General features: G+C 34.9%; 3 protein-coding genes across 5 annotated transcripts in view; all 3 read left to right on the top strand.

The window, feature by feature from the left end:
• The window catches only part of LOC125830831 (40S ribosomal protein S9-2), a 396,173-nt gene that overhangs the window by 360,413 nt on the left and 20,988 nt on the right, over positions 1 to 14,772 (top strand). The window lies entirely within an intron of this gene.
• LOC125830833 (HVA22-like protein c) lies at positions 628 to 2,724 on the top strand. Of its 2 annotated transcripts, none has more exons than XM_049510009.1 (5): positions 628 to 788; positions 1,030 to 1,056; positions 1,169 to 1,291; positions 1,385 to 1,625; positions 2,562 to 2,724. In XM_049510009.1, the coding sequence occupies exons 1-5, from the start codon at positions 730 to 732 to the stop codon at positions 2,625 to 2,627; spliced, it is 516 nt and encodes a 171-aa protein (XP_049365966.1). In that variant the 5' UTR covers positions 628 to 729; the 3' UTR covers positions 2,628 to 2,724. The 2 variants fall into 2 exon arrangements, with proteins under 2 accessions (XP_049365966.1, XP_049365965.1); XM_049510008.1 differs by having other exon boundaries at positions 2,559 to 2,663.
• On the top strand, positions 4,170 to 12,793 carry LOC125830823 (PH, RCC1 and FYVE domains-containing protein 1-like). Its single transcript, XM_049509997.1, has 10 exons — positions 4,170 to 4,445; positions 4,584 to 4,899; positions 5,458 to 5,544; positions 6,377 to 6,466; positions 6,749 to 6,829; positions 6,952 to 7,110; positions 7,221 to 9,326; positions 10,945 to 11,091; positions 11,538 to 11,818; positions 12,686 to 12,793. Exons 2-10 carry the CDS (start codon positions 4,852 to 4,854, stop codon positions 12,780 to 12,782), a joined length of 3,096 nt encoding a protein of 1,031 aa, XP_049365954.1. The 5' UTR covers positions 4,170 to 4,445; positions 4,584 to 4,851; the 3' UTR covers positions 12,783 to 12,793.

Raw genomic sequence — 14,772 nt, 5'->3', positions numbered from 1 at the left:
TCCCTGCAGAGACAAACGCTAGGTGATTTTTTTCTCATCTGCCTAAGCCTTAGAGGGGCAATTTACCTGCTAATTGTGCTAGTGAGAATTAGAAAGCACCTGGTAGAATAGTCAAGCTAGTGCAAGCAGGGCCGAAACTACCGTTATCATATAAAAGTGCCCTACAAGAGCCACAGACCCCTATGACATTGTTAACATAGGTGATTGTGGCTAAATTTTTGAAAATATTCTCTAGTAAAAGTAGTTTTTTAAAGATGAGAAAAATGACTTCCCTAGTTGAAGTAGAGAAAACAAGTTCTACAAGTGGCATTCCGTATTGATTGTGTTCTCTCCACCGTCTAACATACCTCATCTTCACCCCACGAGTGACATTTCACATTAGTTTTCGGACTGCGTGTTAATATTTGACTTTTGAGTGAATCCTCAGTCCTCACACACAGGAAATGAAGTTCCAATTATTCATTTTTCGGTGCCTCGATTTTCGTGAAGCATAAGATGCTTCTTGAAAAGAAAAATTTATTCAAAAACTGTTTTCAATCATTTTCTTTTTCGTACTTTCCATAATTCACTCTTTTTTCCACTTACCTTTTTGACTCCTTTCTGTACTAAAAAGTCCATGCATTTACACTATCAACTCAGGTTCTTCTTTCTCACTTCATCTTCTAATTAATAGCCACTCCTCCCTAGTACTACTGTTTCTTACTAGTTGAGTGTTCATTTATCAAAAAAATGGGTTCAGACAACAATGTTCTTGCTGTAATTGCCAAAAATATTGATGTTCTTGCTTTGTAAGCATTCTCAATCTTCATCTATATATATTTGTATAATGTTAGAGTAGGTAAAAGTCGTGAATAGACTGGTGATCTGCTTATATGGACTTGGGCAATCCTTCCCTTATGAGCTTGTTTTTGGGGTTAAGTTAGGCTCAGATGTCATATCGTTACGTTATCACACTTTTTTTTTGTTCTTGCTACGATATTTTACTTAGTCATTTCACATGCTAAAGATTCGACTTTTTTGTTCCTCCAGGCCTCTAGTCTCTCTTGTTTATCCTCTGTAAGTTACTTGATCTCCATAGTAAAGTTAAGAGTGTATTTTTTTTAATATTTTTTTCTTTTAGGTAACTGATTTCAGTACCTTTTTGTTACTGATTTTTATAATTTTGCAGGTATACATCTATTAAGGCAATAGAAACAAAGTCTCGTGCAGATGATCGACAATGGCTAACGTATTGGGTTCTTTATTCTTTGATTACTCTCTTTGAACTTAGCTTTTCTAAGCTCATTGAATGGTAAGATTCAAATTTTCAAGTTTTATATCAAATCGATAAATAAATTTTAGAAAAATCGACTTGTGATGTATGTTATTTGTTTTATACTTTCAGGTTTCCAATATGGTCTTATGCAAAACTAGGTGCAATATGTTGGCTAGTTTTACCTTACTTCAATGGAGCATGTTATGTTTATGAGAATTTTATAAGACCATTTTATAGAAATCCACAAGTTAAAATATGGTATGTTCCTTTGAAGAAGGATATTTTCAGTAAGCCAGATGATGTTCTAACTGCTGCTGAAAAATATATTGAAGAACATGGACCACAAGCATTTGAAAGGCTTTTAGCTAAGGTAAATCTATATTGGTGGTTTTTATACCGTCAAATCTCTTTATAATGGTGTTGTTTGTTAGGATATTTTTTGAAACATATATATCATGTTAGAGATAACATGAAAATTGATTTTAAAGAAACTCGATTGTTAATTTATTACAGTGAAATGTTATTATAGACAGGGTTGAATGTATTACTTTACCCCTAGTAAGGGATTGCTCACATTACCAAATTTGAAACACCGTTTTCGTAGAGGTCGATTCAAGATTTTAAATGATCATCAGAAGTGTAACATTGTACTTAGCTTATGTTACTATCCCTTGTTATGGATCTAGTTATGGGATGTTGCAATACAAAACCAGAGTTAATGTTGAGTGAATTAGGAGTCTGGAAAGAGGTTTTCTTTTTTTCTACCTATGGTGTTGGTTCGTTAAGAGAGAACCTGTGATTTCTTGAGTTAAAGTACTCAAAAATTGAAATTACTTTTCTGGTTCTATTTCCTGAGACAAAGTAGTTTAAAACTGCACTATTACAAAAAAATAACTGGAATGAAAAACTACACTATTACAGGAAAATAATTACTACTAAAAAAAATAACTACTGTTATAACTATTGGATGACCAAGGAGTGATAGCAACTTATAGGACAATTGATTCTGATTTAGTATATGTATGCATAAAAAATCGTTATATATATATATATAGTTCGAGTTGAAGGAAGTGATTGTGTTCATGATTGTTGTAAAAACTACATTCGACTAGTAGTTATTATCTTAGAAAGTCACATTTCTTTTTTATTTCAAATTTCCTCAACAGAGAAATTGACTTTCTGAGATAGTAATTATTAGTTGCGTGAACATCAGAGTAAAGAACAGAGAAGGGACTTTTGTGTTGGATACTTATTTTTACATGCATTTTTAACTTTGAGTTTAATGGTAATGATTTTGATTTAGCAGGCTGATAGAGATGCAAGAACCAGAAGGAACAACTACATGACCTTTGATGATGATTATCGATATTAATTAATTTCTCTTTGTACTATTAAATTACTTCTTAATTAGTTATGTGTGTTAATTACTTTGATGAACTATGTTTGGATAATCCTTTCAGTTTTCACTCTTAATTAAGAATATTTAATTTGCTATTCAAATTTAATTTTTTTAATAAGGAACAATGACACTCTTCAGAAAACGACGGTTTTGTTTTAATTTAAAAATGGACTTTTTGGTCCAATAACAATATAAAGCACTTAACAAAAAGAAAAAAATGTCATGGTAACCTTATTGAAAATATATTTATATTAATACAACAATAATCCACCAGTAAGTCCGGAACAGATGATGTGTATGCAATCTTATCTTATCTTCTGTGATTTACAGAGATTGTTTTAATAGACTCTCGACTCGAATAAGCATATCAATAATCGGGTATATAAAACAAATACAATTTTTGAAAAAGTCAAGCTAAAAATAATTAAGAAGAGAACAAATATCAACAATAAATAATAGGGAAAAAAGACAAATATACCCCCGAACTATCTTAAATGGTATGCAGATACCCTCCGTCATACTACTTTTTGGGACACTAGTGCCTCTGCTATCCAAAAACTAGAGCATATATGCCCTTCATTCTAACAAAAGACTAAATAGGGACACGTGACACAATCTTATCCGTCGATCTAATATTTAATAAATATCGGTCGATGGATAAGATTATGACACGTGTATGTCCGTTAGTATAAAGGGTATATATGCTCAACTTTTTGGACGGCAGGGGCACCAATGTTCCAAAAGTATGACGATACCATTTACGATAATTCAAAGGTATATTTATCCTTTTTCCCTAAATAATATGATAATTGAAATAAAAGAAAAAAAGAACAGGTTACACTAAATCAAACTAAAGAACCTTGATCACCTACTCATTTTCTATCATAATGCTCAAAATATGAATTTATGAATGCGATTTATTTTTAAAAATCCCATATTCCTTGTTTAAAAGAGTAACATTTGAAAAATAAAGATTCATAGGATAGCAGTTTTTTTTTTCTAGAAAAAAGCAAAAAGCACTTTTATTTTCTTTTTCTTTCTGACGAAGAATCAACGATGATCTGATTAAAGGAAAAGATATTTAATTTAAAAAGTCATGTTTAGAATTCTCCTTTTTGACTAATTGAGAATCTCAAACATATTTACATATACTTATTCCATTTTAATTTTTTTGTCTTATTTTAACTTAATACAAAAAAATTTTAAAAATATATAAATCATATTATCTTAAATTAAATATATCCAAAAAAAATAAAATAAAATAAAATATATATTTTTATTTTTTTTATTTTTTTTTTAAAGAAAGATAAATTAATTAAAACGAACAATATATTTTTTGGCCTTATTAGTCAAAAAGACAAAACCAAACGTCTCAATCATCCATCGGAGATTCCCAGGTTAGGTACAACTTTGTCGGGTTACTGACATGGATTAAATTAATTAATTTTAATTAATTAAATAAATAACAATTAAAAAACAGAGATCATTGGTACAGATAACACCTAATAGAACATTAAGGGACGCACGTAGAAATTCTGATTCCTTAATTTTGTTTGGAATTATTTACATTTTTTACTAATATGGGTTTCTGAAAAAACCCTTTTTTTTCAAGATTGAAACAATTAAGGTTTCAATTTCAAGAACGTATTTTTTGTTCTTAATTTTCAAATACATTCATTGTTTTGCATGTTTATATCCATTTCTTGAGCTCCCAGAAAATATTTTGGCTCATCAGATAATAATATCAAGGGGTTGATTAGTGAATCACCTCAAATTTTCAAGAAAAAAGAGGTAAAAATCCAATCTTTTTGTTATAAAATGAGACCCTTTTTGGTTAATTGCATTTCTTGAATTTATTGGAATTTTCTGGATTTATTTTGTGTAATGTGAAAAATGGTGACTTATTAGGGATTTTTCATGTTGTTGTAGGAGTGAATAAGTGATTTCAGCTGCTGGGGAGTTGAAAGTTGATTGCTTTTTTATGTGTGAAAAGGGGAATGTTTTGTTGAGGATTTTTGAAGAGTTGTAGAATGGGATAGATGAAGGAATTTGGTGTTGTTATATATGTAGCTGAGGGGATTGGTTGTGTTTTTTGTATATGGGGTATACTAGTAAAGGGAAAACTTTTCCCTGTGGTTTTTCTGATGGGTTTTGGTTCAACAGTTGGGGTTTTTCACCTAATAGTATTACCACTTGAATGGCTGATTTCCAAAGGTCTAGTCTTGCTGATAGGGACATTGATCAGGTACTTCCATTTTTCTTATTTGCCAAACTACTATAGACATATTCTGTGTTGCTCGGACTTTTTAAAAATACTGTCAGGCGTGTGTTGGAGCTAGGTAGGGCCGAAGGGTTCATTTGAATCCCCTTCAGCAGAAAGTTACATTGTTTATACACGGTTAAAGTTATTTTTTGTGTATATGTAGTGCATGTTGAACTCCTGTTTAGCTTCTTTGTGTGTGTACTTTTTCATATTTTGGAACCCCTTCGGTGAAAATTTACACTGTTTATGCATGGTTAAAATTATTTTTATGTATATATAGTAGATGTTACACCCGCTTTTGGCTTCTTCGTGTGTGTGGACATCTTTATGTTTTGAACCTCTTTAGTGAAAATCCTGGTTTTGCCACTGTTGATACGGGTATGGTAGCATTTTTGGAGGGTCCGAGCAACATGTCTATAGAGTACATTATGAGGTTCTTGATTTAATGCATTTAATGAATGCATTATTACCCTGCATGTAGGTATTGAGCTTAAAATTTTCTGCTTGTTGTCTGTTCTGTTGGCTTTGTTTCATTTGAAGGCCATTGCAGCACTTAAGAAAGGAGCAAATCTGCTGAAGTATGGGCGCAGAGGAAAACCCAAGTTTTGTCCTTTTCGTCTTTCTAATGTGAGTTCTTTAGTTATCTCATTGTTCAAAATATTATTTCCATTTGCAGTCATGGGGTTCACAAAATCAAAGTTGGAGTACAGTATCTACGGTTTTTTGTTCTTAATATCTGCAGTACGCGGTAGCAGAGGATAGAAAAAATGCTTTGAAATCCTTGTTCTCTTAAAATCTTGATATTAAGGTTTCTTTCTATGCCTTAATTAGCATAGAATTGACAGTTGAGAACTTTGAAACTAGAGACCATGTCTAGGTAGAAAATATGTTGTAGGCTATTTTGTCACCAAAGTATTGAGACGCGATAAGTAGTAAAAGGAATAATACACTTAGATGTTCTTGGCTAGAGTCAAAGGATATGGTGGAAAGAGAAAGAACTGCATTTTGGTCATGCGGCATGGTGTTGAAATTATTGCATGTCACCCTCACAGTAGCAGCTAAAAGAGAGAGATTTGAGATTATTCTTAGGAAAGCGGAAAGGAATTGCACAGAAATCAAACATCAAAAAGAACTCACCACCAGAAGAACAAAGTGAAAAAGGGAATTTCAATGCTCCATTAGTATTCAAAACATGCATTCATATTTTAACAGCAAGAGAAAAGCTTATTGAGTTCCTCTTTTTTCCTAAAAATATCAGCTTCCATTTATGGTTCTCATATACTGAACAAGATACAAGATATTGAATTGTTTGAGATCCTAGGGCCAAGAAAAATTCAAGAAGTAAACTTAATGTTGAATATCCCTTTGATTAAATACTAATGTTTTCTTTGACTGCTTGGAAAACCTGATTACTAGTTGTGTTTATACTGTTTCTCTAAGGGATTTCTTGATGTGTCAGGACGAATCTGCGGTAGTATGGTACCACGACAAAGAAGAAAAACAGCTTGAACTGTGTCATGTATCAAGGATTATTCCTGGACAGAGAACTGTGAGTTTGAGTATTCCCACAACTTTCTTCCCTTATAAAGGAAAGGTGGATTAAATTTTCTGATCATTGATCAGAAAGAGTAATTTCTGCATCAAGTTTTTTATTGTGCTCTATGATTGAATTGTAAAGACTTCACATTTTATAGTTCACAAGGGCATTGCTATTCTTACGTCTTGTCAAGTTTAGATCCTTTTCTGTGTGGTTATATACTCCTCTTCCTCTTGTGCTAGACCTTTAGTTTCAAGTGGCTGACCAAAACAGCGGTAATTTTCTCCTCCTCAGGCAATATTCCAGCGGTATCCTCGACCTGAAAAGGAGTATCAATCATTTTCTCTCATCTGTAACGACCGATCTTTGGACTTGGTAGGTTTCTGATTTGTCTTCTCAATGAAAATAAGTATTCTTTCCTGTCAGGAAAAATGACATTTTGATATTTACAAGTCTTAAAAAAATTAATCTAGAACTGTTATGATAATTCTGTGTAGATCTGTAAAGACAAGGATGAAGCTGAGGTTTGGATTACTGGGCTGAAAGCAATAATTACTAGGGGACGCTCTCGCAGAGGAAAATATGATGCAAGAAGTGAAACCGTGTTTTCGGATAGTCCACATGGTCAACGAGTCACCACATCAACTTCATCTATTGTATGTTGGCATTTTGTTGTACCTTCAGTTGTGTGTCCATTCTTCCTCTCCTCTCACCTCTTCCCCCTCCAACTGATCCAAAATGTTGTATGACCATCTTTTTGCCTCAGGATCAAGGAGACAATCAGAAAACTGAGAGTTTACCTCAGAGCAGGCTTGGAAATGCTTATGCTGACATTATTCAATACACTGCAGCTGGCAAGAGTCCTACGCTTGTTGAAACAGGTTCCTTTAATCTTAGCTCGTTGTCTGCTGGAGCAGTTGACAACTCAAATGCTCGAAGTTCTACAGCTGATACATTTAGAGTTAGTTTATCCAGTGCTCTAAGTTCATCTAGCCAGGGTTCTTGCCTTGAAGACTTTGATAACCTTGGAGATGTCTTCATTTGGGGAGAAGGTACTGGCAATGGGCTATTGGGTGGTGGCAAGCACAGAATTGGTAAATCATCTGGCACAAGGATTGATGCTAATACTCCCAAATCACTGGAGTCAAGTGTGGTTCTTGACGTTCAGAATATTTCTTGTGGTAATAGGCATGCTATGTTAGTCACAAAACAAGGAGAGGCGTTCAGCTGGGGTGAAGAGGCAGGGGGCAGGCTGGGTCATGGGGCGGAAACAGATGTTTCACATCCCAAGCTTATCAAAATCTTCAAAGGAATGAATGTTGAGTTGATTGCATGTGGGGAATATCACTCATGTGCTGTTACATCCTCTGGGGATCTATACACTTGGGGTGACGGTGCTAAAAGTTCGGGTCTGCTTGGACACAGAAGCGAAGCCAGTCACTGGATCCCAAAGAAAGTATGTGGCCTCATGGAAGGTTTAAGAGTGTCTCATGTTTCCTGTGGGCCTTGGCATACAGCTCTCATAACATCTGCTGGCCGCTTGTTTACATTTGGAGATGGAACTTTTGGTGCATTGGGTCACGGAGATCGTTCTGGATGTATTACTCCTAGAGAGGTGGAAACTTTCAATGGATTGAAGACACTCAAGGTTGCTTGTGGTGTTTGGCACACTGCTGCTGTAGTTGAACTAATGAGTGGATTGGATTCTAGACCATCTGATGCTCCGTCTGGAACACTATTCACTTGGGGGGATGGAGATAAAGGGAAACTAGGACACGGTGATGATAAACCCAGACTAGCTCCTGAGTGCATAGCAGCATTGGTTGACAAAAGTTTCAGTCAGGTAGCCTGTGGCTATGCCATGACTGTTGCTTTGACAACTGCAGGCAGAGTATATACAATGGGTAGTAATGTTTATGGTCAGCTTGGTTGCCCTCTAGCTAATGGAATGTCTCCAATTTGTGTGGAAGATTATCTCGTTGACAGTACTGTGGAGGAAATTTCTTGTGGTTCACATCATGTTGCAGTTTTGACTTCCAGAACAGAAGTTTATACATGGGGAAAGGGTGAAAACGGACAACTTGGTCATGGAGACTGTGAGAATAAGTGTACACCTACTCTAGTAGATATTTTGAGGGATAAACAAGTAAAGAGAATAGTGTGTGGCTCAAATTTTAGTGCTGCTATTTGTGTTCACAATTGGGCATTGAGTGCTGATAATTCTATATGCTTTGGATGTCGTATCCCTTTCAATTTCAGAAGAAAACGCCACAATTGTTACAATTGTGGTTTTGTCTTTTGCAAAGCATGCAGCAGCAAAAAGTCACTTAAAGCATCATTAGCCCCAAGCACAAGCAAGCCATATCGTGTCTGTGATGATTGTTATGACAAGTTACAGAAGGCAATAGAGTCAGAACCTTTCTCCCGAGTTCCAAAAGTCAAAGCTGGAAATGCACTTTATAAGGCAAGTGAGCAGACAGATAAAGAGAGTGGGTTTCCTCTATTAGTAGGCCATACTTCCAGACTCTCATCTTCTGACTCATTCAACCGTGCTCAGGGCAGAATATCCAGGGTTGATCAGTATGAGAACCGTGCATCTTCTTTTCAAAATGAAAATGCTCCAAGGGAAAGCTTTTCCTTATCCAAATCACCAATCAGTGCATTTCGAGTTTCGAAAAGTCTCTTCTCAGCTTCTCTTCCAAGTACTAGAGTGGTCCCTCAGTCAACATCTCCTTTGTTAGGAAAGGCCAGTGCACTGTGGCCTGCAATACCAGCTCCATATCCTCCTGTTCGTACGGCTGAAGTAGTTGTAGATAATTTGAAGCCAATTAATGATAGCTTAAGCCAGGAGGTCAAACAATTGAAGGCACAGGTGAGCTATTTTTCTGCAGTGAATGAATTTTCCAGTTTCTTCATTCTAAATCCTAGTGCTTGTGTTTTCTCAACTCTATATCACTTTATGGTTTTTTGGCTCTCGTGCTAATAATAAATATTTGTTCCTTGTTCTAATATTATTAATATTAATAAGCACTCCACTAATTTTTGCCTCTCATCAAGTTCATGAGGTACTAAAACAAATAGTCTGTTGCTAACTTTCAGTACTTTCTAAAACATTTTACAGCATAGCAGTGGTGCTAAATTCATGCCAAAACTTGTACTTTATGTGCTTCTCAAAAGATTCAAATTATAAATATCCCATGTGAAACTGTCATTGGACCAGTTCAATAGAGCATGTAACCTTCACATTTAAAACTGATCTTTCCATGTGGCCAATATGTGTGTATGCATGCGGTGTTATCAATACATGGGTATGCATGCGAAAGCCGGAAACAGCCTCTCTACCTCTACAAGGAAGGGGTAAGGTCTGCGTACACACCACCCTACCCAGACCCCACTTGTGGGTGGGTATATTGTTGTTGTTGTCGTACACATTATATTGATTTTGGTGGTACAAGATTAGATTCCTTAAATGATTGATGTTTTTTAATTATAAGCTTAAATGATTAATATTTTTGCTTACTTCTATCTAGAATCTGTGTTAAGTTACTCAGCTATTTCAGACCTTATTTTTACTCTTAACAGTTCTTCCAATCTCAGTTCACTGAGTTTTAAGTCTGTCTACCCTTTCGACCAATTTTCTCTAGTATACCTTTGCCTTTTCCATCTCATATACCATTCTCAAGAAATTGATGGTGTAACGGAATTATTCATTGTCTATTTGCCTATATATTTCCACCACGTTCTACAGTTTCTACAGTGCTATAGTCTTGAGTTAGATCTTCTTAGGAAAGGAAGGTATATTCTTCTTCTGCCTCCCGAAATCTCTTCCCTCCCTATATAACCATCAACTGTTTCTCTTTCAGATTATCCAAGTTGTGTTATTGAGATAACTAGGCTTCAAGAAAATACATGTTGATTTTATGCATGAAAATGGGCTGTTTTCTCTTTTCTAGGTTACCTTTAACATGACAGCCTACACATCTACACGTCATGAACCATCACGCAGGCATATTGACAAGAAGAAGAAATGAGGAGTGAAAACCATTTTAAAATCTTTCTCCAGCATACTGATTTCTTAAGAATGAAGCTGTCTTACCTCTAAAAACATTTTTGAATTTTGTATGCATGCCCACCTTTAGTTTGACAAGCAACTAATTACAAATTACAATCTTTGTCCAGCATCTTAAACTAGAAAACAAACTACTATCAGATGCCTAATAACATAGGTGGATTATCACTAGCTTCTCATCTTTATATAATAAGCTTGTGGTCAATCAAGATGGCAACTTAAATAGATTAGTATTGGACTTGGGACTAGGTGGGAATTTCAGCGCCTTTACCTCATGCTTTTGGATTCTAAATAGTGTTTACATAGTTGATCGCAACTAATATACACAATAGTTTGAATCTTCTTGACGCAAACCTCTGTGAGCAACTAAGTGATCACAAAAGTTTCACACTGCTAAGCTTGACTCAAAAATTATTTGTAGCTGGAAGAACTTGCAAGCAAATCTCAACTTCTAGAAGCTGAACTTGGGAGAAAGACAAAGCAGCTGATGGATGCAACTGCAAAAGCAGCTGTTGAAGCAGAGAAAAGAAGAGCTGCGAAACACATAATCAAGTCTCTGACTGCCCAGGTTAGATTATCCTTATATGCAGACGTTTAATCTCTAATACTTGCATATTTCTTGCACATAAAGTACATGTAGGAACTCAGCCTATTAGTTTGGATATCGTAATGTGCACGTTATTCATTCAATAGTATATTCTGCTTATTGCTGTCTTGCCATGACATAAATTTACATGGTACATACTAACATATGCATGACCTATAAGGTTCTCATTATACATCAGTTAGCTGTTTGAGTTTCTCAGAAAACGGTCAGAGTATGTAAGTATGTCTTTGGTGTTCTTGTTAATTTAGTTATATCTTATATTTTCTAGTCTTTGCATAAGCTCTCTACATAAAATGAATCATTTGTTTATAAGCTTTGGGGGAGCGTGTAGGATTTTGCTGATGTGCATTATTAGTTTATTACTGTGACCTGTATTCTTATGGCATGGATTATCCAATTTTCCACAGCTGAAGGAGGTAACTGAAAGGCTTCCAGAAGAGCAGATCTCCACCAGCAATTTAGATTTTAATGTTGAACAAACATCGTTTAACCGTACCCGTCCTTCAAATGGTAAATGTGTAACTACCACAACCCTAACCGAGTGCAGTGATAGTTCTAATACTGTTGTCTCAGCTAAGAAGTCTAGAGGGCAGAAGCCAGAGCGCATGTTACAAGTTGAACCAGGCGTGTACCTATATCTTATTTCCTTACCTGATGGAGGCAATGAACTGAAACGTGTTCGTTTCAGGTACTTATCCTTTAACCTATTTCATTTCAGCAGTTAACACACCATTTGAACAAGTTCAATGAGAGCTTATAACATGTGTTTTCTGAATTCAAGAATTAGTCAGCAATTTCTCTGTTCATGTTTTCGTATTCTCATAGGTGCATGACATATTTATCACCATATTGTGCCTCCTGTCATAGAAGCTAGTCTAATTTCGACAATGCCAATGATATCACAACTGTTCATTTGCTTGCACACACCATGTAATTGTTCAGCTATCACTTAATTTGTTGCTCGTACATTTCGATATTTTTGTCTTCTGCCTCACTTTAGTTTCCACCAGAATGACAAAAAAGATTAAACATACTATATACATATCTTTCCTCTTGTCAATTGAGAACTAATAACTGTGTTGCCCCAAAGTGGTCATGCTAGATGGCTTAGCGAAAGCCTTTGAATTGTGGTCGTGCTTGGATTCAACTCTTTCTTTATCCAAAAACTGTGCATTCTATTGAAAAGTTTCACTTTCCTTGTTCATAAACTATGAATCCAAGCACGACCACGATTCCAAAGAAAAGAATTTCCATAAAACTATGAATGTTCATCCCTTGGCCTTCACACTGTTGCTATAAATTTAAGTTTCTCGTAAAACAGTCTATTCGACATCCAAATAGATGGAATAATACTCTCCATACGGCCATATACCCTAACTAAAAAGTGTCATCAGAGATCAAACAAAGACTACATGAAACATTAAGCATCATGTTGCACAAAGTAGTATGTGTTGCAGATAAATCTTAATTAGTGCTTTATTTTGACTCTTCTTCGACTTGAATCATAACTTATTTCTTGATATGTTTACTGAAGTTTCATTTGCTTTTCTTACAGCCGGAAATGCTTCTCAGAGGACGAGGCAGAGAAGTGGTGGAACGAAAATGGACAAAAAATCTGTGAGAAGTACAACATCACACCAGAACATGTCTAATTGTAGCAACTAGCAACTGTGCATTTTGTCATGTAAAAAGACGCGAAGGAAGGCTATCCAGTGGATTTTTACAATCATCTCTGCTCTTCGCGATAACACAGGAAACTTTGGTCATTTTTGAGCAACTAGATATCTGCATTCAAACTAGAATAAGGAGCAGCAGCATCCAGGAATCAGCTGAAGACAGAGGAAAAAGTTATGGAGAGATCAGAAGAATCTGAGTTTTAGTTTGTATTTTTTGTATATCGTTTTTGATGCGATTTCGATGATTTCATTTTAACTATAGCTAGTTTTCATGTAGCAAAATTAGTGAGCAGAATCAACCAATTTGTAGGTACAGCTTTTCTTTATGAATTTGATATAACAGTCAGAGTTGCACATTCTTTATGTTATATACATCATCATGTTGGAAGCGTTGAGGCAAACAGGTCCTGCAACTCGCGATCCAAATTTAACTGGACTTCAGTATAGATATCAGAAGCCACGTGGAAAATAAAAAATAAAAATTACGGACAATATATCATACTTGTATACACACAATAATCAACATCATAAAGCATTTCTTTGTACATGTGTAGATTATTATTCTTTTCAAAATTCAACAAACCGATATCTACAACCAAAAATAAGATATTGATCTTTGTATACCGAATTTGTCATTCTTGTTGATACAAAGGAAGTATTCAAGAGAAGGTCACAGCGAGACGAGTCATTTATCTTGAGCCAGAGGCTAAAATGGATGCCCTATTTTCTGTTGTTAGTTTTCCGGTTGTCCTTCTTTTTTATTTGCGGCAGTAAATGAGACTGAGAGTTAAATTTCCTTTATAACTTTCACTCCGTTGATCGATCAACAATTCACACTTCAGCTTGTTATCATAGTACATGGAAGTTAGAATGGGCAAGTTACACATTTGGTTGGTCTGCTAAAGATAATTACATTTACTAGCTAAATATATCACAAAGTATACACTAATTTGTATCAAAAATATAATATGTATATCATATCAATATACAAAAAAATATATATGTTGGTTATAATTTTGGTGGACCGCTCTTTATGTCAATTTCTCAATTAGATTCTTTGAGGGGTCGTTTGGTTGGTGGGGTGGAATAAACAAGGACGTCTCATGTGATTATTGTATTTCGCATTCTATATGAGATTACGTATCCCATCGTTATATTAAAATTGTGGGATAAAATAATCTTGTAGTTAAATAATCCTTCATCTGTCTCAATTTGTGTGGCACACTTTGCTCTTTAATCTATCCCAAAAGGAATGCCACGTTTATAAAATTGAAAGTTTTCATTTTAGCCTTAATTAAATGTGTATGGTCACACAAGTGATCGAGAAACGCTTTAGACCAGAAATTTTAAAAGTCTTTATTCTTTCTTAAACTTTGTGTTAAGTTAAATAATGTCTCGTAACGTAAATTGAGACTAAAGGAGTACTTATTATCAAACGCACGATAAAATAATCACATCAGATACCATGAAATTATTATCTTTATCCCATCAACCAAACAACCTCGAGGAAATATGTGTTTAGGATTAACATAAGAATGTAATAAAGGCCCCAAAAGTGCAAGCCAACTTATGAGTTTGTCATATCCAAACAAGGAAGTAGAGTCAAGTATAGGAAGTTTGAAAATGAAAATAAAGGGTGAAAAATGGAGCCACGATGTGCCACTCTTTTCTTGAAACGTGTGCACTTAGAACCAATCATATTTAATTGACAAGACATGAGAAGTATGATTTTTTACTTCACTTTTTTGTATTCAATTGTTGTTTTGTCCTTTTGAACAAGAAAAGAAACTAAACATGTCATATAAATATAACCTACTCATTCCTAGTTGTTCCTTACCCAATCCAAATTTCCTATTAAGGATGATAATTAATTTTAACATATTTCATGAGAGCATAGAAAATAAGATTTAATGGATATATAAGTAACATCAAGCTGTTGCACCACATGATTGGAGGAGAGGGAAGA

The sequence above is a fragment of the Solanum verrucosum genome, unplaced genomic scaffold (genome assembly GCF_900185275.1).
Source record: "Solanum verrucosum unplaced genomic scaffold, falcon-dt-bn FXZP01000154.1, whole genome shotgun sequence".
Taxonomy (NCBI): domain Eukaryota; kingdom Viridiplantae; phylum Streptophyta; class Magnoliopsida; order Solanales; family Solanaceae; genus Solanum; species Solanum verrucosum.
This window is presented reverse-complemented; position numbering and strand designations above follow the sequence as displayed.

Excerpts from the sequence above, each read along its gene's own strand:
- LOC125830823 (XM_049509997.1), top strand. The coding sequence starts at position 4,852 with ATGGCTGATTTCCAAAGGTCTAGTCTTGCTGATAGGGACATTGATCAG. Across the intron at positions 4,900-5,457 it reads CTGATAGGGACATTGATCAG|GCCATTGCAGCACTTAAGAA; the intron begins GTACTTCCATTT and ends TTTCATTTGAAG. Across the intron at positions 9,327-10,944 it reads TCAAACAATTGAAGGCACAG|CTGGAAGAACTTGCAAGCAA; the intron begins GTGAGCTATTTT and ends AATTATTTGTAG.
- LOC125830833 (XM_049510008.1), top strand. The coding sequence starts at position 730 with ATGGGTTCAGACAACAATGTTCTTGCTGTAATTGCCAAAAATATTGAT. Across the intron at positions 1,292-1,384 it reads TTTTCTAAGCTCATTGAATG|GTTTCCAATATGGTCTTATG; the intron begins GTAAGATTCAAA and ends TTATACTTTCAG. Across the intron at positions 1,626-2,558 it reads TTGAAAGGCTTTTAGCTAAG|CAGGCTGATAGAGATGCAAG; the intron begins GTAAATCTATAT and ends ATTTTGATTTAG.